This window comes from Neocloeon triangulifer, unplaced genomic scaffold (genome assembly GCF_031216515.1).
Source record: "Neocloeon triangulifer isolate White Clay Creek 2 clone unplaced genomic scaffold, ASM3121651v1 ptg000006l, whole genome shotgun sequence".
NCBI classification, from domain to species: Eukaryota; Metazoa; Arthropoda; class Insecta; order Ephemeroptera; family Baetidae; genus Neocloeon; species Neocloeon triangulifer.
The window spans coordinates 966,710-991,031 of NW_026775549.1; the positions used below are offsets into that span (position 1 = coordinate 966,710).

General features: G+C 37.8%; 1 protein-coding gene across 2 annotated transcripts; it reads left to right on the plus strand.

Annotated features, from left to right (window-relative positions):
• Positions 1-1,400: 1,400 nt before the first annotated feature.
• Positions 1,401-23,688, plus strand: LOC132194340 (uncharacterized). 2 transcript variants are annotated; one of them, XM_059615537.1, is made up of 8 exons: positions 1,401-1,575; positions 12,440-12,534; positions 12,594-13,001; positions 14,414-14,512; positions 15,834-15,899; positions 15,962-16,216; positions 18,725-20,196; positions 20,306-23,688. In XM_059615537.1, the coding sequence occupies exons 2-7, from the start codon at positions 12,451-12,453 to the stop codon at positions 20,180-20,182; spliced, it is 2,370 nt and encodes a 789-aa protein (XP_059471520.1). In that variant the 5' UTR covers positions 1,401-1,575; positions 12,440-12,450; the 3' UTR covers positions 20,183-20,196; positions 20,306-23,688. The 2 variants fall into 2 exon arrangements, with proteins under 2 accessions (XP_059471520.1, XP_059471521.1); XM_059615538.1 differs by having other exon boundaries at positions 12,440-12,507.
• Positions 23,689-24,322: the final 634 nt, after the last annotated feature.

The following is a 24,322-nucleotide window of genomic DNA, read 5'->3' on the forward strand; positions in this document are numbered from 1 at the left end:
CTTAAAAACAAAAAAATACATGGGGTGTAATTTTTTTCGTTATTCAGGAAATCAAATCAAGAAAATAATTGTTATTTCAAACAGCTGATATGCTAGGAGAAAAAAACACAGCGGAACAAGGCCGTGGGGGTGTTAAATCGCGAAACCGATTTTTCACTGTAGTCGGCACCATAAAAATACCTTCGGGTGAATAATTAAATTAGAAGGCCGGGTTCAGCCGCGATGCAAGGGTTGTTTTTTTCGGTTTTTTTATGTAAGGGTGTCAAGAGTGTAAGTTGGGGTGGGTTAGAAAGTGGCTGAACCCGGCCGTGAGGGTGTAAATCGCGAAAAATCCACATTTTATGTACTTGAGGTCTAATGCATAACGGGTTACTGTATAATAGCCAAATGCATCCCCTAGAACGCAATCAGCATTCTTTTATAACCCTTTTTTAAGATAAAAAAGTTGGCGATATCGCCAACTTCTCCACTTTTAAAAAATGCCAAAGCCGAATTGATATCGCGCCAACTTCACTAACGTTGAGCCTAATATCAATAAAAATATACCTGACCTCTTTTTAGAATAAAAATATGTGTTTTATCAATAGTTTATCTCGGTTTCTCTCTTTCTAATAATCGTCAAGATTCCGCAATCCTGATAAGCAATTAAAAAAATACATAATTTTGTTTTTATTTAAACCCTAATCTAACCTTTAAATTGAAATTCACAATGTTTTTCGATCAAATGTTTAATCATACAAATTATCATCTTGCCGATGTTACAGAAATTATGGTCAAACTATAATTAATATAAAATGATTTTTATTTATTCTTTTTATTTATGTGTACATAAAAATAAAAACTACATAAATCAAAGTTAATCTTAATATGCAATTAACTTCTCGCGCATGTGAAACTGAATTATTCTGTAATTTGAAATTTATGTGCATGCATAATCAAAATATCATTCATATTTCATTTAATTACAATATAATCAGCGTTTTTTATATAAGGGAAAAACCGTTTAATTTTATCAAGAATCAATTAATTAAATTTCATGAAAAATTGATGGTAAAAAAGCTGGGATATGTAAGATGTAATTCATTGCAACTGGGAATTTTATTATATATCTGGTGGTGACGCAACCGAAAATGTAGAATCGGATCGTGTGCAAGTTGTAAGAGGGATGTTGGATGTTGGATTTTCTCATTATTCTCTTTTGCTTTACGTTTTCTCTGCGGTGGCGGATTTATTTCAGCGCGTGCCGCGAGTCCAAAGTCCAGGTCGGCCGAGCGCTGCCGAGCAAGGACCAATCAGCGAGCGTCGTTGGCACCGAACCGGAGCCAGCCAATCAGCAGCAGCAATGCGCGCCCCACAAAACCGTTCGCCCGCGCTTCGATCCCTCATAGCGACGATTGCTGCTGACGTGCCAAGAGCCTCCAGAATCCAAGCCACTTTCCGCCTTTTCTAACCACATTTTCCGAATCCGAGACCCAGGTCCGACAACAGCGTGCTTTTTTGCTATCAGGTCTTTTAAACAGATCCGCTGTTGTTGATTTTTTCTTCGAAGAAAGTGCGTCCCGAGTCTCTTTTCTGGTGAGTCTGTGGGAAAAGTGTGTGGCCACACACGGGCTTGATCCATCACAGCTCGGTCTTCTATCGTCATGTCGACGGCAGGACCCTGAACTGCAAGCTAGCGGAGCGGGCTGTGGCGGATGGCCATGTGGTAGACTGAATTGTTGTGTATATGAATTTGGTGTTGTTGCTGGTGCTGTGGAACTGCCACAGGGGTTCCCCCTTTGAGACTGTAGGTCGTAATGCTTCTTTCTTCTGCGTTGAGGTGGCGCCACCTGTCAGGCGAGTTATGCAGAACTCATTATGCTGGCAAGGGGCGTGTCGCTCGAAGCAGGTTGGTTGGATTGGTCGTGATGATTGATGATTATGTTCGGTTCTTTTGTCTGGGCATCATTGTGGGAAAAGTGTGTGGCCACACACGGGCTTGATCCATCACAGCTCGGTCTTCTATCGTCATGTCGACGGCAGGACCCTGAACTGCAAGCTAGCGGAGCGGGCTGTGGCGGATGGCCATGTGGTAGACTGAATTGTTGTGTATATGAATTTGGTGTTGTTGCTGGTGCTGTGGAACTGCCACAAGTCTATTAATTTTCTTTCTTTATGCGCGAAATCGCGTTTTATCTATTTCTTATACCTTGCCGGCGAACGCGGGCTGCCGTTTGCCCATTTCATGAAAAAGGATTTAATTGCGCGGCGATACTGGCAAATGCGAGATTTTCGGGGCCGGGAGCGGCTTGAAGGTGCTTTCCGTCGCTTAGCCCGTAGCCCGCCGTTCAGAGATGCTAATTGTTTGAGTGAGTCCATCGGGAGCTTACATAAATTTTTCTCTCGAGGACGAATCCCATAACCTGGAAAATTCTCCTTTTACCACCCACTCCCGCGCTGAGTTCTGAGTCAATATCTCTCGGGAATTCACGTTCCCGAAAAGTTATTAGTTAGTCCCGGTCATTATTATTAATTTTAATTTACATATATGTAATGAAAATTCTAAATAATTTAAGTAATAATAAGGTTTTTATTTTAACCCAGTGAAAATTTGAAATTTTTATTCATAAAAATAGTTTTTTTTTCTCATTCACAGCGAAAAATATAAAAAATTTAAAATTCCTAAAACTCGGTTTATTTTACTCAATTTTTCATTATTTCGCTTCCGGGATTTTCCCGGTTCACATCTGCCTTGTAATAAATGGGTGCACAATCGCTTCGGGGAGGCAAATTTTTCGGGAATCCCCAGGACTTCTGCAAATTCCCGTTCCTGGTGGACACACAATGATATGGGTGAGGAGAGAGGAATTTTTGCCCGACCGCATTCCTCAGCCTTATAGTTTATCAGAGCTCGCGCTTTTCAGCTCTCGATGAGGCCAACAAGAACAAACGTGTTTGGACTCGCGCTTTTCAGAACTCCTTCGACACTCTTGCACCACGACTTGAAACTAGCCTCTCTCTCCATGGCCTCTTAATTACCAACTCGCAATTTTTCTTATCCAGTCTAGTTTTTTCCAACGTAACATTAATAATTGTGCAAATTAAAAATTTTTTGCTGTATATCCATTACAATATTTAAATTTATATTGTATTAATTTTGAAATTTTTAAGAAATTAAAATTTTGTGCACCACGATTTCCAACTAGCCTCTCTCTCCAGGTTCTCTAACTAACTCGCAAGTTGTCTTTTCGAAATAGTCTTGATTTTTTAACGTTGCATTATTTATGATTGTGCAAAATAGTTGCTGAATTTTAATATTTTAATTTAATAGGTAAACAAATTTTTATTTTTTTTAAAAATGAAATTTTTTGTCCTACGATTTGAAATCATCCCTAGCCTCTTTCTGGTTTCGACTTGATTGTTGTAATGGATTTTGACATTTAAAATTTTGTGAGAATTTTTTTTCATTGTGAGGCAACAGTGGATTTAAGAATGCCTCTTTTTCGTCAGATTAATTATGCCAGAGATTGGCTTAGCCAAACTTTTCTTGTAGAAATTCTGATGGCTTGAGATTGATTAGAAGTAATGACATTTTTTAACCTCCTCATTAGTCAGATGTTCTATTTAAAAACCATATTATACAAAGAGAAATATATTCAATTATACATTTCTTAAAATTTCAATATATTACGAAATTAAACTTTAATAAATTAATCCGTGGATTATATCCATTCAAATTCTTCCCTAATTATAGTATTAAAATTCAATGTTAATTTTATAATCAGCTACTCTTATATTATGCATAAATTTTTTTTATGAAAGAAAAAAATTAATTGACCTGATTAGCAATTACGGTTAAGGAGAAACGTAGAGGTGTCACCACTGTCGCTAGCAGTGCGGATAGAAAATTTTGATGAGCGATGCGCTAAACAAAATAGGACAATTTCGAGAGGAAAGTTGAATTCTGATAAACGCTTTGTGGCAAGCTTTATTGTAATTTTAATCCATTTAATTGAAATTTACCGCTGTAACCACAATTTTGGATAAATGTGTTGTAATTAACTTTTCTTTTGAAATAAAAAATCAATTAATTTTTGTTGATAAACGAGAACTTTTAACTGGTCTAACGATCCTTAAGTAGATTTTAATTGAAATATTAAACAAGGCTCTAGAGACGATAAAACCCTGGCGGAATCAATCGTCATGGTGCCGAATTTTGACGGAGTTGATTACTTTTTCGGTCTCTCGGCTACAATTGATCAAGTTGATACCAAGGGCCGGCAACCCGCATCTTTCTTTTGTCACGCAGGTTGCCTAACCTCGTTTGCATCTATATCAGTCCTAATTTGAATAGTAAATGAAAATATTGAATTTTTAATCAGCTCTAATGCATATAAACATTCTAATTACAATCCATTTTGTTAATTTTGAAATTTTTATTATTTTTTCAACTTACATTGAAATTTAAAATCAATTCATTTTATTAAAAATTGGTTTTTACTTAAATTGCAATTCATAATTTTATATTCTTTGAATTTAAAGATTCCATTTTGCTGTCAAAACGCACCTGCCCTGATATTCGGCCAAAAATTTGAATCGGCGATTGAAATCTCTTCCCCGGCCATTTTGGCCCCACGCAATATTTTGAGGCAGGAGAGACGCAAACTCCCTCCGCTTGCTGGTGGCTGCGGCTGCTGCGACCTCCGAAACGATTGCGAACAAGTCTGGACGGCGACGAGAGACGTGTTCACGAGAGGCAGGCACAAAAATGAAAATAAAATCGCGCTGATTGAAAATTTAATTCAATCGAGTTTATTAATCAACTTCATATTTGAAGCATTGATTGCATTATTTTAAATTACGAACCCTGGTGTTTGTGCTGTTTGTCGACGCGCTTTTTTTAATTTTTTAAATTGCAAAAGACGAAAAAAGTGATGCAACTAATTAGCATGTTGTATGCAAATTCAGTACATAATCAACTGATGCTTACTGTTAAATGTGACTGCGCGTGACCTAATTTTGCTTTCGTCAAAATAAAAATGCAGCTCGCTCAATCTCGATTTGGATCCAAATGGACGAAACATCATTCGCGGTAAAGAGCTTAAAACGTTTCGATTCTTCATCAATGCGCGCCCATTTTAATTTCCTGGATAAAGTGCGGATTTCTTTATTACAATTATCTTGAGCTCACGTGTTGCGGAACAAGCATTAATTAATGCACCTGGCATTCCGCTCTTTGCCGCTCACAACAATTATAAATTTCAAATTTTCAGCAATCATTATTTTAAATTGAATTACTTTTCCTCTTTTATTCTTTAAAGAAAATATTTATCTGGATCAAAGTTGGTAGCGATTCCGCGAGAATTTTGTTATTTTAGTACTTGTACCGTAAATTTTTGACGAACAAATCTTGAGGGCCCAATCGGTGTCTCGACGAGGGAATTGAATTGTAAATGGAGCGAAAAAACCGTTTTGGTCCAAGTGACCTTGAGTGGGAGAAGAAATTAAATTGTTATCAGAGAATCGCAATGAAATTAAATTAAAATCAGAGGCCAACATTTATGTTACGAATTGACCACGGGCGCAGGGGCTGACTGCACCGCCCTTTTGTCAGCCCTTGGATCGTGCAGTGTGTTGGTTCGACCTCTGGTGCTGGTTCTCAAGGTGCATAAATTCCCTGAATTTGATTATCATTTTTTAATTTTTTTAATTGAAAATCACCTTAATCAGATCACGTGTCACGTTCACTTTCCTAAGGAGAATAAAATCTGAAACTCAGGAAATTTTTACGATAAAATTCCCTGGAGCTGATTTTAAAATAGATATTTAATTGATGGCATCACGTGACTTCAAATTTTGGTGCACTTTGAAAATTGAATATGAAATATAACTTGACAAATTTACTTGGAGAAAATAATTAATTTCAATTATTTTAAAAGGAGTGAGAAGACCTATTTTTTGTCACCTCGAGTGTAATCTTGATCTCAAATTTGCCCTCGGAAATCGGGTGGGGCGCCAGAAAATCATCCTGGGAAGATCGGCGAGCGTGCGCCCCGAGCAAAATACGCGTGTTTTTCTCATGAGAGCAGGACGCGCGATCAAACAGCTCGCTCTGCTCTCGCCGAGTGAAAAAGTGCAATTGCAGGATTTTTCTCCAACTTCCGGACCAAAATAAATTGGTGTTGGGACGTTTTATAGATTTTGCGACAAGCCGCGCCCGCGCTCAAAACCGACCTGTGACCTTCAGAAAGGGCAGAACGTGAGCTCAGAGTGCCCAATAGGCAGGAAGAGCAACCCTGGCCGCTGATTTGACGCCGGATTATTGACGGGCGCACGCGAATTAGCCTTTAACGAAATTTGAACGCATTTTTCTTAAAGGGTGAAATTAACGTGTCGGGCGGCTGCGCGCGAGGAATACTGTGGCGAGTGGAAAATAAATTTCGGCCGCTATCAAAAGGCGGCGGTCTGAAATTTCAAACCCGTGTATAGAGCGGGCACTTTTTAATTTTCCGACCAAATATAACTCCGATTTGTGCCTTTTTAACCCTGAAAAAATTCACCGAAAACACCTCGATTTTTTTTTCTTTTTTCACGGCTTACCCTGAGGATCGCTCCACATTCAGAGATTGCCTTTGTTGCTGATTTTTTGCGAGGAATCCAAAAATGAACAAAATATTAATACTACTATTGCTAAGATAGCCAATCGACTGGAAATTTAATTTTAGGTTATACCCGTAAATTTGGGTTTAACGACGCTGCATCTTTCAAGGGAGCTTGTGCTGAGAAATCCTAGTTATTTTTAATCTGGAAAATGTTTTGATTTTAATTTTTTTATTGTTTTAGTATACCTAGGTGCCATCTCAGACATCAGTCTGAGCTTGGGTTTTGTTTATTGATTTAGTATACCTAGGTAAGGCTGGTGCCATCTCAGGCATCGGTCTGAGTTTTGGATTTTTCATTTTATCATAACATTTAAAAAAAAAAAATAGCAATATAAGGGCTCGCGAGCGGAGCGCAAGCGTCAATATTTTTCATGCCGCAAGCGGGAGCGCAAGCGTTTTTTCAATATATAGAGGATTCTCATAATCCCAAAATTTCAAAAAATATTTTAATGACACCCGATGGAAAAAAATGTATTTTTAGACCGTACATAAAATAGCATTGATAATAGAATTGTACGTAAGAAAAATTTGAGAAGACCAATTCAAATTACATTTCGCTTAAAAAAAGCGACATCTGAAGAAGAGCGCTCGCGAGCACTCTTTTGGGTAAAGAGCAAAAATGATTTGAATTCGATTAAAATGTAAAAATTATTTGAATTTGATTAAATGATAATGTGGGTTCAACGGCGCTGCACCTGTCATGGGAGCTTGTGCTGAAAAATCCTAGTTATTTTTAATCGAGAAATGTTTTGAATTTTTTAAAAGGTAAAAATGATTTGAATTTGATTAAACGTAAATGTGGATTCCACGGCGCTGCACCTGTCAAGGGAGCTTGTGCTGAAAAATCCTAGTTATTTTTGATCGAGGAATGTTTTGAAATTTATCAAAATGTAAAAATATTTGAATGCGACTAAATGTAATTGAGGGTTCAACGGCGCTGCACCTATCAAGGGAGCTTGTGCTGAAAAATCCTAGTTAATTTTAATCGAGAAATGTTTTGAATTTTATTGATAAGGTTATAATGTTTTGAATTTGTTTAAAGTATTATAATAAAATCGCGCCAATTGAAAATTTAATTAAAACGAATTTATTAATCAACTTCATATTTGAAGCATTGATAGATGATGAACTTATGCAACTTTTTTATATTATCAAATCAGTATCTTGAGCCGAGTTTGAAAGCATTTTGCGGCAAATATTTAATTTTAATTTTTCATGTGGAGAAAATTTTTGAAATTAAAAACGCATTTAAAAAAGGTAGCCAATTAAATTATCTTTCTTAATTGTAATACTGGCAATGCCGTTGCAATTTTCATTACTTACGCTAGGAGGACTCGAAGTCAGAATTTGTTATTTTATGGATGGCATAAGTTTTAAAGTATTTTCTAAGATTCAATTGGAAAGTTAATTTTAACTGCGCAATATATTTGCAACTATACTGTGCATGTAGCAATAGGAAATTAAATTGAAGTTTTTCCAATAATCTTTTGTCTCTTGAAATGCGCCCCCATCGCGAGTATAAATACACGTTAAAAAAACATAAACAGAAAACTCTAACAATGAATGCATTATTATAAATTACGAACCCTGGTGTTTGAGCTTTTTGTCGACGCGCTTTTTTTAATTTTTTAAATTGCGAAAGACGAACAAAGTGATGCAACTAATTAGCATGTTGTATGCAAATTCAGTACATAATCAACTGATGCTTACTGTTAAATGTGACTGCGCGTGACCTAATTTTGCTTTCGTCAAAATAAAAATGCAGCTCGCTCAATCTCGATTTGGATCCAAATGGACGAACATCATTTGCAGAAAAGAGCTTAAAACGTTTCGCTTCTTCAACAAAGCGCGCCCAATTTAATTTACTGGATATAGTGCGGATTTTTTTATTAAAATAATTTTGAGCTCACGTGTTGTGATACAAACATTAATTAATGCGGATGGCATTAAGCTCTTTGCCGCTCACAACAATTAAAAATTTCAAATTTTCAGCAATCATTACAATCATCATTATAAATTTAATTACTTTTCCTTTTTTATTTAAAAAAAAAAAAATTAGATTTATCTTGATCAAAGTTGGTATCGTTTCCACGAGAATTTTGTTATTTTAATACTTGTATCGAAAATTTTTGACGAACAAATTTGAGGGTCCATACGTTGTCTCAACGAGGGAATTGAATTGTATAAAGAGCGAATAAACCGATAAGCCGTTAACGAAATTTGAACGCATTTTCCTTAAAGGGCGAAATTAACGTGTCGGGCGGCCGCGCGCGAGGAATACTGTGGCGAGTGGAAAATAAATTTCGGCCGCTATCCAAAGGCGGCGGTCTGAAATTTCAAACCCGTTTATAGAGCGGGCACTTTTAAATTTTCCGACCAAATGTAACTCCGATTTGTGCCTTTTTAACCCTGAAAAAATTCACCGAAAACACCTCGATTTTTTTTTCTTTTTTCACGGCTTACCCTGAGGATCGCTCCTCATTCAGAGATTGCCTTTGTTGCTGATTTTTTGCGAGGAATCCAAAAATGATCAAAATTTTAATACTACTATTGCTAAGATAGCCAATCGAATGGAAATTTAATTTTAGGCCATCGTATTCAAGTTTCAACCAAATATATAGCTCTAGCTGCTTTGTAGAAAAAGCTAATTGGCATACGAGAGGAGGTTCATAGATAAGTCCGATTTACTCGAATTAACTTACGATAAAAAACGCCAAGTCAGGCGAACATGCTGATAACAGAACAATTTTTGCTTAATTCATTATCATATTAATTAAATTATTCATCTGAAATTAATTTTTCGCCTTTTTTTAATCTTTGTTATAAACTTCTTTTTTAATATATTTCTCAAGCCAAATCATTAATACGCAGTAAATTAAAAAAAAACCGTCAAAGCCTTGATCAATGTTTGACGTTTCAAGCGACCAGAACAAACACTGACACGAAGTTAGACCCGGCGCTGCAGGGAACAAAATAGTGATTAAATCGAATTAGACTCGGCTGCAGTCGCTGTGTACAAAGCGGGTCTGTCTGCGACTCCTTCCGCGGCGGCCGCCGTTTTTGCCGGCTTCTGTCGGTCGACAATTCTGCCTATTTAGGACCGAATCTCGACCTAAATCTTCGCCCCAGCAACACATGATGCACTTGTAAACAGTGGCAGTCTAAACCAATCGTAATTGGGCTTGCTCGATTTTTTGTGTGTGCAAACACGAGATGAGTAGTGCAACCTGACAAAGTGCCCAGTGAAATTAAATAACAAAAACAAATTCACCTTCTGATTTGACGACCTTTTTCATTGTTGGGGGCCTAAAAGAGGATGCAATTTCGGGATGAGGAATCTAGTGGTGCGTCATTAATTTTGTGATCCGAGCGGCCGTTGTTGCGCTATGAGCATAAATACGCGCGCCTCTGCTTTACGCTTCACTCAACTCTCACTCGACGGCTGCACTCGCGGCGCATTTGGACGTTTGCGCGAATTTAATAATTTATTACTTAGCGTCGAGAAAAATCTTTCATATTCTCAGTATTGGTAGCCAAGTACATTAATTAATTTAATTTTTTATTTTTTTTAATAATTTTTTAAAAATTATTTATCTGGAGCAAAGCTATTGACGTTTCCGCGAGAATTTCGTTGCTTTAGTTTTTAATTTAAAGGGGAAAATTTGAAAAAATAAAAAATCTTGCAGAAAATAGTAGCCAGTAAAATTCACTACAATTTATTTCGTAGACTTTTGGTTCTAAAATTATTATTTTTATTTACCAATGGGATAACCAAAGTCTAAATATTACTTTTGTCTTTTATTAAAAAAGTTTTTTTGATTATTTTTGAGATAGCCAATCGATTGAAAATTTAATTTTGATCTTTAAACTCAATTTTCATCAAAATATGTTGAGCCGATTTTAAATTACAGAGTTAAATGGATGTCGTTGAGGCCGAGTAGCATGTTTTTAGTCCATATGCGCTTACTTCAAAGCGATTCAACCTATTTTGATGGAATTTGAGATCTCAGAAAAAAACTACAAAAACTTTTTCCAATGAGAAAAAGTAATGTTTCGACTTTGGTCAGCTCGTTGGTAAATTCAGAAAATATTTTTAGACCCAAAAGTCTGCAAAATAAATTGTAGTGAATTTAACTAGCTACAATTTTCTGCAAGGTTTTATATTTTTTTTTTAGATTTTTCCCTTTAATTTAAAAATTAAAGCAAAAAAATTCTCGCGGAATCGTCAATAACTTTGCTCCAGACAAATAATTATAAAAAATAAGATTGTTTAATTTACTTGGTTGCCAAGTAATAAATTATTAAATTCGCGCAAACGTCCAAATGCGCCGCGAGTGCAGCCGTCGAGTGAGAGAGTTGAGTGAAGCGTAAAGCAGAGGCGCGCGTATTTATGCTCATAGCGCAACAACGGCCGCTCGGATCACAAAATTAATGACGCACCACTAGATTCCTCATCCCGAAATTGCATCCTCTTTTAGGCCCCCAACAATGAAAAAGGTCGTCAAATCAGAAGGTGAATTTGTTTTTATTATTTAATTTCACTGGGCACTTCGTCAGGTTGCACTACTCATCTCGTGTTTGCACACACAAAAAATCGAGCAAGCCCAATTACGATTGGTTTTGAATCTCACTGTTTACAAGTGCATCATGTGTTGCTGGGGCGAAGATGTAGGTTGAGATTCGGTCCTAAATAGGCCGAATTGTCGACCGACAGCAGCCGGCTAAAACGGCGGCCGCCGCGGAAGGAGTCGTAGACAGACAAGACCCGCTTTGGCCGCAGCGACTGCACCCGAGTCTAATTCGATTTAATCGCTATTTTGTTCTCTGAGTGCAGTTCGGTGCAGCGCCAGGTCTAATAGACTCCGCAAAACTGAGTCTGTTAGTACTAATTTTGTGTCAGTGAAGTCCAGTTCCCGAGACAAGTTGTGTTGGCTCTGCGAATTTCGTTTCCTCTAACCATCGTGGACTACCTTTTAGCAAAAAGATAAATTATATTGAAATTATAGCTTATTTAATTTAAGTTAAAATGTTAATTTTCGTAAATTTTATGTTTATTTTTAATCATATTTTACTGAATTTTTGCGTATTTATCGTTTTTTTTACCAAATGCGACTCAGAAGCGCCCTTAAAAAATATATGCCTCTTGCCCTTTTCATTGCACAAAAGCACTTCCGAGGCAGATCGCGTTTCGGCAAAACGTTTTCTGACCAAACCGGGTCGGCCAACAGCCCAGCACACAGTTGGCATTTAATTTGACCCTAGCGGCTGCGGATTGATTTTCATGGTTCAAAAAAATGCCTTTCAAGTCACCTTAATAGAAATCCAAGTATTTAAGCCAAAACGCCCATAATTATGTCTTGAGAGAATTACCGATTATTTTCGCAGTTCTCGGCCGCTGCACTCGATCTCGCCAATCCAAATTTCAGCGGCTTTGGTTCCGCATTTTATATGCCTGACGTCTTTCTGGAAGATTAATTGAATTGATTTCTGCATTCATTCTTGAAATCAAATTTAAGATTTTGATGAAAAACGTTAGTGCCAGTAGTTGTCTGAGTTTTGACGAGATTTAATTAACGGTGGCTGAAAATTTAATTGCACAATCGAAAGTGCCTGCACGTTGATGAAATTAAGTCTCATGATTAATTTGCTATTTCAATTGGTATTTAAAATAGATTAGAAGTTTATCAATTGTTGAGCAACTATATTATTTGTATTGATTATTAAGAGTGACCAATGTGCAAAATAAAATTTTTAAATCCATGACAAACTTTTAAACGTGATTTTTGTTTGTTTTGCAGAGGTTGAAACCATGGCGCAACCAAACCTCACTGATTTATTCAGCAACATGTCCCACGACGAGCTTCTCGTGAGCATCCCCCTTTTGTATGCTGAGGTAAATTATAATTTAGCGTCAATAAATTGTTCATAAGTAATACTTATTTGCTCTCTCAGGCCCCCACTGCCGCCTGGCGGGATGTTTGCCTGATTGAACTGTTCAGAAGAATGACTGACAAGTTCAAGAGCTGCGACGCCGAAACCCGCCGTCAAGGGAGGGCCTTGCTGGAGCTCGCTTGCCTTCTGGTCCTCGACCCCGCCACCAAAGTGGCACTTCTCATCAGATGGCTCTATTTAGTTCCTACACCTCCGTTCTGCGCCCCGCTGCAAGCCTCGGTGGCCGTCGAGGTGCTCAGGACCATCGTCGAGAGATATGGAAGCTGCCCCGAGTTCCAGTTTAGCAGTGATCTAGCGAAGGACATCGGAATGGAGTGCCTTGATGTCGCAGCCGGTGGACAGGGCTGGCGTTCCAAGCCACTCCATGAAGTCCTCTTCGATCTATCTGACAAGTATGAGGAAGCAACGGTAAGAGTCAAATTTTTAAGGAACCTTTTATTGTGCCTAAGTTAAGCTGCCTGCGCCCTTCAAAATATATTCAGTTGGCAATTTCATTCATTCAAAGCTGGTGCCCTATTATGATATATAATACGCATTAAAAGTAAATTTTGAGTTTCCAATGCAGCAGCCAACAGGAGAATCAAATTTTTTATCTTGCTGCACACTGTTTTTAAAAACTCTTGTAAAAACTTTTTTTTTCCCATAAAAAACTCGTCAATTTTGTAGTTTGTTAGATTTCAAAATTTATTTGCTTTAAAAAAATCATAATTATTTTTCAAGCCCCGACGGCTGAAAATAAGTGAGATGCATGGGAAATATCAGTTTGTAATGTATAGTAATAAGATTTACTGGACAATCAATACACTTAATTACTCGTGCAGCAAATTAAGCATCACAACAACAAGAAAAATTAGCCTCATGATAACACTGAATACCAATGGTTGCGATGGTGGATGTTAAAATATTATATCTCAACATTCATTTTATTTTTTTTATTTTGTCATGTTTTGTGATGTTGATGTCAAACCAACACAGCATCCACTCTAAAGTAGTTTTTGGTTTGGAAAATGATAAACAAGCAAAAGCAAAGCTGCGTGAATTGAAAGTTATTTGAAGGTGAATTGTTCTATCAAGAGCTAGCTGATTGTTCTGAGCTCGCTGATTTTTTGCGCACAACTTGATTTCATGGTCACTTCCAAGGTAAAGGTCATCCTTCGGATGTCACTGGGGCCATAATATGCGTTTTTGCTTTTTTTTATATTGTTTATTTTCATGGTCAGAATGCAAACACCTCAGCAGGAATATTTTTGATAATAAAATTTTAAATGCCATGTGGAATATTAATTATGTACGTTGCTTATAAATGAAAACACCAGCTTTTTGCATCCACTCAGACGATTATTAGTAAATAATTTGAATTTATAATTCAATTTAATATTCTCACAAAAACTTTTCATTTACTGTCCGTATTTTGAGTCAGTGAGTTTGGAAAAGAGTTATTCCTTAGTCGGGCAACTTAATTTGGATGGTTTTGGAAAAAAGCAGAAATTTTACTCAGAAAATTCCAATTCATAAAATTTAACTACCCTGAACTTGGGTTTGACCTCTTCCTAATTTTTCTGCACGCAGCAGAAAAGCTTTAATTATTAAATCCTAAAGCCAACCTTATTTCCGAATTTTAATATCTTGTTATATGTTGTAGCAACATCGCAAATGGCCAGTGATAAAACCAAATTTTATCAAATTTGGTCGACCTTTGCCTTTTTTGTTGGGTTGTTTCTGACAAACCCTTAATAAAGTGCTTTGTTTCCTTAAAATTGATATTTGTTTAACTTTCATTTTTGACTAAAATTTTACTGTTCTCCTTTTTTATTCAACAGAGGGATTTGGTGGTCAAAGCTCTTTATAAAACTGAGTGTGCCAAGGCTGAGGCATTGATAACGGACGTAGCAGGCCTGAAAAAATTCATCATCAACACCGTAAGTAATCTTACCCATACTACGAAAGTTTCTCTCCAGTTACTCTGCCTTGAACCCCAAGTCAGTTAACGCGTGATCTGTGAGATCTGCTAATCTAAGTCAATTTTAATGCTGATTTTATATTAGCTGCTGAAAAAACTCTGAAATAAAATTTTGTCAAATCTTCAGTCTGCATAAGCATTGAGTGAAGTATACAGTAAATTATTTCAATCCGAGGATCACAGCTTCAAGAATAAGTTTTCAAAACACTACGGTTGATTTGTATCTCAAGAACACAGGCATTTTCACTATAAGAGTTATATTTACTTCTTGCGTAAATTTTTTCTATTCTTCCGGTTTATACTGATGTAAACAAGACTTCGGTTTCAGAATTGCAGATCTTGATACCTCTTTTTATTTTACTAGCAGAAGGTAAATCACATCCCAAAGTCGACATGAAGACTGAAGTGTCGAACTATTTATTTAAATTCTCAACAAGAAATCTTAATATGAGCAAGAAAATGATGAATAGTAATTTACTTTCAGTTTCTGAGAAAAAAATTTAAAACCAGTAAAGAGCAAATTCGCAACAGTGATTTTAACTTTACGGCCTCACTACTCTGCATTGTCTAAATACATTGCCTGCTTGAGTATTCGCAGAAGTTCTGTTCATAATTTATAATTTCCATCTTATTAGCTTGCTCTCCTCCAATTTCACTGTTTTGTCACTGAAAATAATGATTTTTATATTTTTTTTCTCAAATCATTTCCGCAGTAATGAATTTCGCAGGAATGTCAATAAAGACTAGACTCTCACCGTTTCCAGTGGTGGATAACAAAGAATTATTTTCCAAATTATACTGCTGATCAACCTTTCCAAATTATAGCACCTGCAGTTTGATTCACTGCTTTACTGTTGATTCGATACAGAGGAAAAGTAAAATGGAGTTTTCTCATGAGGTCCAGCAGAGTAATTCGCACCACTCATTTTCTTTCCATGTGCTCTCCATTCCTTTTAATTGCTTTGCAATTTGATTGTTAGTAACCATCTATTTCAATGATAATTTCCAGTATCCTTAAGAATTTTAATGAAATTCATGCTCTCTTCACATCACAACAGAAACCAATGAACACAGCCTCATTTTAAACAATTTAATTTTTTTAATAACTACAAAATACCTTCCACTTGGACCCATAGTAGCAGGTTGATTCCCAATTCATTTTCATCCACACCCACCTAGCCTGCTGCATATTATACATTACCTAAACAAACAATTCAGCAGCAAACTGGTGTTCAAAAATAAAATATTTCACTGACCAACTGTGTAATTTTTCATTTCAGATGATGCGTAAAGATAGATACAACTCTCCCATCTCCAACCGCAAAATCAACTTCTTCACACCAAGAGTGAGTAGATTTTGTTCTTTTTAAATTGATGTATTTATTCACATTCCTGTGTTTTTTTGCAGAGTGCCTCCCCGAGTCCCTTTGAGATTTTCGTGTATGATGTCAATTCTCACATCGAAGAAACGATCCTCAATGTGGACCACTACTTGCTAGGCAAGCTTCTAAACATCTACATTGCCTGCAGTAGGGAGAGGCCTTCGAAGATTGACGGTCCCCCACTGGTCCCAGAGTGCGTGCCGTCCGAGACAAGCAGCGATGAGGGGGAGATCGACTTGTGGTTGTCTGACGACGAGACTCCTGAGATGCCCGTGTCCCAAGTAAGTACCTTCTATATTATGTTTTGTGGGCGCTGAAAAGTGAGCCCTGGGACCGGACCTAAATTTTTCTGGGACCAAAAATTCTATCATCCCTGCAGTTTTAAATTTCAAAATCAGATCTTTAATTTTCTGATTTAAAAAGGGAAATCATTTTTAAAATTTGACGATTAAAATTTTCTTATCTTTTGGGACTTATTATGATGGATGGGGTCTTTTTAGCCAAGGAAGGTTTAGCAAAATTCTTTGTTGTCATAGTACCTTATTATCCAGAAATTCGGTGTTCCTTCCGAGACAATGGAATAATTTTCAATAATCTTTTTCTAATGACTGGAAGAAAAAACAGAATTTGAGTGATTTTTTGAGCAATTTTAAAATGTTTAATTATTTAATATTTGTATTTTAATATTAAAAATCTCTCATCGCATCATTGGTTTCTCTGATATTTTGAAATAATTATCTACTGAAAATAGTACCACCAAATTTTAACACAAGTGGTACTCCGTTTCGTTGTACTGGTAACACAGAATTGGCCCACCACGAGGTGGTACTGCTGTACAACGAATGGGGTACCACGAGCGAGTACCACAAATATCAGTGTACCACGAATCATGAAATACCGGTAAGACTATATAAAAAAAAATCAAAATATCGGTAAAAAAATGACACAATTCAAATTTGAAATATTTAAAATTTATTACCTCATGATGAATATAAAATTTGAATCACATAAATGACTTCTTTTAAATAAAATATGAGCTTCATAAGTTCAAATCACTTTCCGGTCTCTTGTTTAAAAATAATGACACCAGATTTTACAAAAAAAAAGGCAAATGCGGGTCCACAAAGAAATTTCTCCTTTTTTGAGGCAATCTGAAACACAAAATTAAACAATCTTTAATACCCTGAGGCAATATCGTGGAGTAGTTTAATATCAAAATTTGATAAATTATTTAAATGTAGAAATCAAATAAGAATTTAGCCACAGTTTTGTTAATAAAATTAAATAATGCTTAATTAATTGTTTTTCATTCAAAATACGTTTTTTTCCTTGGCCTCATCCCGCTGAAGTCTCCGTTTGGTAGTTCCTGAAAGCAAATAAAAATTTCCATTTTTAATTATATTTAATGTGGAAGAGAGCGTGTGGTTAAAAAAAATTCATGTACAGCTAATCCAATACTTAGTGTTATTTAATTAAAAATGATTTTAATATTAAAAATAATAATAATTACCTTGTTGGAAAAAGCGTCAGTGCCGCGCTGCTCAGCTTTGGTTGCTTTTTTGCTGGTGTCTGCCTGTGTCGGAGGAACACATTTTTGTAAACGTGCAACTGTCGGCGCCGATAACTCTAAAAGTTCAGCATTTCCGTCGGCCAGATGCAGTTCCGCGTTGAAAGTGAACTATTGCTAACAAATCACACAATTATCTAAAGTCTTGAACGCGATTTACTGGCACAATAAGCGCAAAATATTGAAGAGCGCACGGAGCGACATCGCCATTTGTGCATCCCTATTGCTCTCACTAAAAACTTCCGTTGGCTCAGGTTAGGTGGGGAAGGTCAGGTTGCTTGCAGGGTAGGAAACAACTTCACAAACACGCCATCTGCTTCAGAAAAATGCGCTGTGAACAATATGTGCAGCTTTTTGTACACATATTTTGAGAACCTTCAAAGGTGGAAAGTGATAATTTAATCATTTTTTTAAAACTATCTCCTCAATTAGTGATCAAGACTTACCAGCAACATTCTATATAAAATAAAATAATTATTTATTGCCCTTGATTTAATTTTTGAATTTTTTAATTTACAAAAATTTACTTTGTCATTTTTTGGAAAAAATTTAATTATTTTATTAAATCAATATTGCATTGATTTTGAATAAAACAAAAAAAATTTAATTTTAATGAAAATTTAATGTGTATTTTGAGAGCGGAGAAAATTAAATATATATTAAGCAGAAGCAGCTAACAGTGCGCCTGTTGCGCTCAAAGAACTTGGCACGTTTCACAAATTTTTTGATTGCGACAAGAGATGAGTCCACGATAGTAGCACGAGCGCCGTTCGTGTTAAAATAGTACCACCTCGTGGTACTTGCCCTATTTCTCGTGGTACTCCCTTTGACTTAGTGGTGCGTCGTAACGCAAAATGTGGTAAACTTTTAAAACGATGTGGTACTTGAATACCACCTGGTGGTATGTACCACAAAAATATTTTCTGCAAGGTAGATTTTTTTTCATATATGTTAGAGAAAAACTCGTCAAATATTATTTATTGACCGACAATTTTTTTTAAAGTTTACGGAGGGCCAAAATATTATTAATAGTTTGGGATAAAGATGTTAATTCTTGGTCCTATCATTAAAGACTAGTTTTTCCCATGGTTGGAGAATAAGGATTGGGTTGGAAAGGAGTTAGCAATTAATAGTGAAAAGTTTTGCTGTTGACAAAATCTTCAATTGATTCGGATTGAGAGGATTGGGTTTTTCTAAATAATTTTATTTTTAATAATTGTAGATGAACCGGAAAAGGAAGGCTCTGTGGAAAGAGTTCCGTGACCGGCCCAAACCTTGTAAGGTTGCGCGCTTCGAGCCCACTAAGGTCAAGAGGACACGGAAGCAGCCGAGAATGGCGACGGAACCACTCAACAAAGGAAGCAGGTCGTCTACAAGATGGGCCTCCAAAGTTGCAAAGCATCTTATTGGTGCAAACTTCAATGTGGTTCATGAGGTTACCCTTGCACCGTCTGCTCGGCCTATGGACCCCACCAACGCCCCTGCAAACGCTCCTCAGGCAGCCTTGGCTGATGCGGTCCCCCAGGACGACTTTGCTGCAGCTGCTGATGCATCCCCTGCATCTACGAGATCATCTCCTTCAGGTTCAGCGTCACCAGCCTCTCATCCCGCAACATGGTCACCTGCCCTGTCTCCGTCAGTCCAAGACTTCCCTGACGACGATGATGATGATGAAGCCCTTTCACCAGCATCCTCTGCTGCCTCTGACCAGCCTTCTATGGAAAATATGTCTGCAGCGCTGTCACCGAAGATTGTGGCTGCTGTCGCTGCTGCTGCCAACGCTGCTGCGCCTTACCTACAAGCTGCTCCTGCTCTTATCATGGCCGCAACGCTTCCCGCTCCTTCGGCCGCACCGGTCGCCCCAGTGGCCGCGCCGGTCGCCCCCTTGGCCGCGCCAATCGCCCCCGTGGCCGCGCCGGTCGCCCCAGTGGCCGCGCCAATCGCCCCCGTGGCCGCGCCGGTCGCCCCCGTGGCCGCGCCGGTTGCCCCAGTGGCCGCGCCGGTCGCCCCCTTGGACGCGCCAATCGCCCCAGTGGCCGCGCCGGTCGCCCCCTTGGCCGCGCCAATCGCCCCCGTGGCCGCGCCGGTCGCCCCAGTGGCCGCGCCAATCGCCCCCGTGGCCGCGCCGGTCGCCCCCGTGGCCGCGCCGGTTGCCGCTGTGGCCGCGCCGGTCGCCCCAGTGGCCGCGCCGGTCGCCCCCGTGGCCGCGCTGGTGGCTCCTTTGGTCGCCCCTACGCTGAAAAAGAACCGTAAGGCGAGGCAGCAGGCCATGCCCTACACTCGCAGATCTACAAGGGCAGCTGCCCAGTCAGCTACGGACAAAATTCATCAACTCTTCAAGATCGCCACCCCTGGAGCTTTGGCCGCTTCCTCAGCTAACTTGGCACCGCCTGCGGTCATCCCTCCACCAGTGGTTGCTCCTGCTGCTGCTGCCATCCCTACTCGGCCAGTGGTTGCCCCTCTTGCTGCTGCCATCCCAGCAGCTCAACCTGTGGCGGCTCCGGCCCCTGCTCCTGCAGCAAACCCACTGGTAGCGAGGCGTCCAAGGCGAGACTGGAGAGCTCCACCTGTGCTTGGACCTCGCAGATCCACGAGGGCTGCAGCGATGGTGGCAAAGGCAAAAATCCACCACTGCCTTGAGAGAAACGCCAACCTTGCCACCTTCGTCTACACCAACTGAGGCGCCCACCCTTGGTGAGTACCAACTAAAATTTTTTACTTTCAGCACTCGTCTGTTTTGCGCGGATCATTTTATTTTATCGCATTTTTATCGAGAACTAATATTTTTCTCCGATATTTTTAGTCAATCGTCCTGAATCTGCCTATTCTTCACTAAGCTTACCCACCCAGATGGGTGCTCCCTCTATGAACTCAATTTTTTTTTTTTAATTTTTTCATGAATATCGTTTAACGTAGTTTATTCAAATCCATTTTACATCCCAAACAATTCAAAAAATCTGAAAAAAAGCTGTTAAAATCGGTTTGTTAAAATTGCTCTACACAATTCCGTTGGCGTCACGGCGATTTTAATTTAACTTCCCTTCCGTCACTTGCAACTAGGTTTAAGTGGGGCTTCTGATTATGACTTAAGTCTAACAGCTTTATGATATCGTGCAAAATCTAAAATGCCGATCCAAAACTTTAAAAATTTTCATAAAGGTCGTGTGGTTTTTGCGTCGAGTCGCGTCCGTAGCATACTTGTTTTTATGTATTTGATTTATATTGATCATTTTTGCTCTTGATAATTTTTTCTCATTGCGGCTTGAAAGAGAAGAGACATAAGCGAGTGGCTTTTTGCGTTTAGTTTTTATCAAGACTCGATAGTTCAATACGGTGCTTTTTTAATGATTTTTTTTGCAAATTGCACCAAATACCACTGCAGCTTATAGTTTAGGCGAACCATAAACAGGCTTAATTTGAATAAATTAATATAATTTAGTATGGCATGGGAACAAGACTAAGGAAGATTTTTATTAAGCCTCTGTATCTTTTGATGATTTGTTTAAAGAGCAAATCCACATTCGGAATAGTCAAAAAGCTCTCCTTTATTAGAGAAATTTTAAACTAAGATTTAAACTAACAAATTCTGTATACTCATTTGCTTATAAAGTAGAGTAATTTATTGTTAATTTGCAACGATAACTTGATTGCCATTGAAAAAAGTTAATTCTTCTGTTTATGCTCGGCTAGTTTGTGTTAAAAAAATTAAATATTTGTTTATTAAGGAATGCGATATTTTATAAAAAATAAAATTATAATAATAATAATAATAATTCGGCCTCCACTGGGACTTGCTGCGTGATCATGCAGTCGAAAATGGAATAAAACAAATAGAAACAAATTTCATAAATTATTATGGTCACTCAAAGGAAAATTGATTTTGTGTATTTGGCGTATTTGCAGCCCGCCTGTTTGCAGTTTTGCAGAGGTCAATCGTTTTCAAAGTTTACAATGAGTGGAGTTTGATTTCATAAATGATAGGTCGAGGGACAAACAACTCTGAGGGAAGGTGGGAGAAAAAACAATCATTACCTTTGCCTCAGTTGGAAATTTGCCGCGCTTGCCTTGATCGTAGGGCCCACGTTTGATGCAAAGCGGCCAATGGACAACCGAGAGACGCTCGGCACTCTTTTGCTAATTATATTCAACTCTCTTGAATTTGCTGGGATATTGAAGTCGTTTTTTTAATTTAAATTAATGTAAATCTGCTTTACAAACGAGAGTAGAAATAATGAAATGCTCTTAATTCAGTTAATTCTGACAAATATTTAAATAAAGGTGCCTGGGCAGTAAAGTAGCTGCGCCAAATAATTCAAAGAAATAACGTGACATGAGAAAATATTTGACAAAAATCAACGTGAATACTGCGAGCAAAATCTGACGAACTGCGATATACTTGACGATTGATAATGAATTTCTGAATCAGCAATCAATGCTTGACTACCGAGAATGGAATGTTTTTAATGAAAACAGAATTTTGACCGAAAGAAGGTGAATCGCCTTTCATCTGAAAGGAATTCGTCCGAAAGTGCTTTTTCGGACTCGCACGTACGGTGACCTCGATAGAAGCGTTTCAAGCGTTGAAATAATGCGCTTTCTACTCAGGCTCTTGAGCCAGTAAAGAAATTTTAATGCAAAAATAGAAAATAGAATGCATTAATTAGGAATCAGAGTTGTTGTGTCACCAAATTTGGTTCAAACGGCACCAGACATGTGTTATAGTATCTTCTTTTTGAGAGATAATAAATTTTTTTTAAAGTTTTATTGAAAAGAATAAAAAAATTAAATCTTTTTGTAAGTCGTGCCCAAATCAAGAAATATCAGTAATATAAAATTTTTGATTAAACCTGCAAGTACAAGTGATTTGCGACAGAATTTACCGACCGAAACTGATTGGAAGGAAGCCTGAAAGCAAAATTTATATTCGGACAAACAAACTGAATATTCAGTTCATTCGCTGTTTTGTGATCCAGGAAAAAAATGGATAGTGATGCGATTTAATATTACAATCTTTGTCAAGAAATCAAACTCCCAAATAATTATTGTTAAAAGAAAAATTAGCATGGTGATTTTTTTTAGTTTGGAGCAATTATCTACAAGCTCGAAAAAAATACCACATGTTCAGGAAAGTCTCTATTTTATGTCAAGAATTCTATGAAGAAAAGAAAAATCATCAAATTACATAAAATATACAAATATTCGATGAATTGCTTGTTGCCTGATTTAAGAAAAGAAAAATAGAATTTAACTCGAGCGATTGAAATAATCACCGCTATAAAAAGAAAAATTAGCATGAATGTTAGAGCTGGTATTTGTCATAGTTAGGAGCAATTATCTAGAAGCTCCAAGAAATAACAGATGTTCAGGATTGTCTCTTTATTTCAAGAACATCAACTCTACAAAGAGAAAATAATCATTAAATAAAAAAATAAAAACAGAAAAATTGAATGAATTGCTCGTTGCCGGTTTTTAGAAAAGAAAAACAATAGAATAAAACTTGAGAAATTGAAATTATCACTGAAGATTATTTGCGCGGTGAATGCACTGCTTGCAATTTAATAGTAAAGGTGTATGAATTACACCGCGACCTCTGCAAACTCTGCCACGAAAACACTCAAATTGCGAAAACAAGCTCAACGACCAAGGGTTAACTGATAGTGAGACCAAAATCTTGTTCGTCTTAATTTTAGCGCGCCTCTGCCTTCCAGCCATAATGGCCAACAAACTGAGCATCTTTGCAGACATATTGCTAAGGCTCATTCATCTACTGCGATCTGAAAAGTAATTTTTAGTAGTGTGAAAACTCAATTATTTGCTTGCAAGACGTTTTTGCAAATAGTGCAGGACAAAAGAAACTGATGTTTTGAAAAGGGCACTGAAACGGTGCAAACGGTGCGAATTGGAACTTGAAATTAGTTATATCCGAAATTCCACAAATAAGAAAATTCGACGTCGTCGTGAAAATGACTTTGTCATTTGCGATTATTGAGAACAGGAGGCAGAGGTGTCGCGGTCAATGTAGAAATCCGGGTGCGAATGAAAAAATGCTCATTGTTAATATAACTAGTCAAAAACTGCAAGTTGTTGGTTCCGGCAGACGTCGTCACGGAGCTGGTCCGGGCCACAGTAGGAAAATTAGGCAATTAGGAAAGGAAATTAGGGACGGTTCTCCTGGTCGCCTGGTCACTTTTAAAAAAAATGGAAAATCTGCAGCAGAAGAATCTGCGCTCTGCAAACGGAGCAGCAAAAAATCCAAAGCAAACGGCTGTGATATTTTTCTCTCTCCTGCCGAGAGGGAACCTGCGATACATTCTGTTGGATATTTATTCCGAAGTGCAACAGGAAAGTGAGATAAACTTGTGATACTGACTGTGATATTTTTGAGGAATCACTTGCGGTGATTTTTCACTGCATCGCCTAACTTGGCCACCTGCGAGCGTTTCTGTTTTATTTTGCTTCGAATAGATAAAAAATTATAACAAATTTAGCCAGAGTGTCCAACTCGATGTAAGGAAATCTGCGAGGCTTACAAGACCTGATTTGAATGGCGAGAACCGTTGATTTTTTTTATCCTGATTCGTCCAATAGAGCGGCACCTCAAATGAGGAAAAATAAACACATCAGTAAAAAACGTCCATAAAATGATTTCTACGGAACATGAAATGCTGCTTCAATTATTCAACAATGACCTACTTGGCTGCATTGGAAAAGGTTGGACACTCTGGGTCTGTGAAGAGCCGCTCGAACTCAAATTAATCGCGACGAAATGTGCCCCAGCGAAATTGGCACTTGCGGTTAAAACAAATAGCGAGGTTGAGCG

Excerpts from the sequence above, each read along its gene's own strand:
- LOC132194340 (XM_059615537.1), top strand. The coding sequence starts at position 12,451 with ATGGCGCAACCAAACCTCACTGATTTATTCAGCAACATGTCCCACGAC. Across the intron at positions 14,513-15,833 it reads AAAAATTCATCATCAACACC|ATGATGCGTAAAGATAGATA; the intron begins GTAAGTAATCTT and ends TTTTCATTTCAG. Across the intron at positions 16,217-18,724 it reads CTGAGATGCCCGTGTCCCAA|ATGAACCGGAAAAGGAAGGC; the intron begins GTAAGTACCTTC and ends TAATAATTGTAG.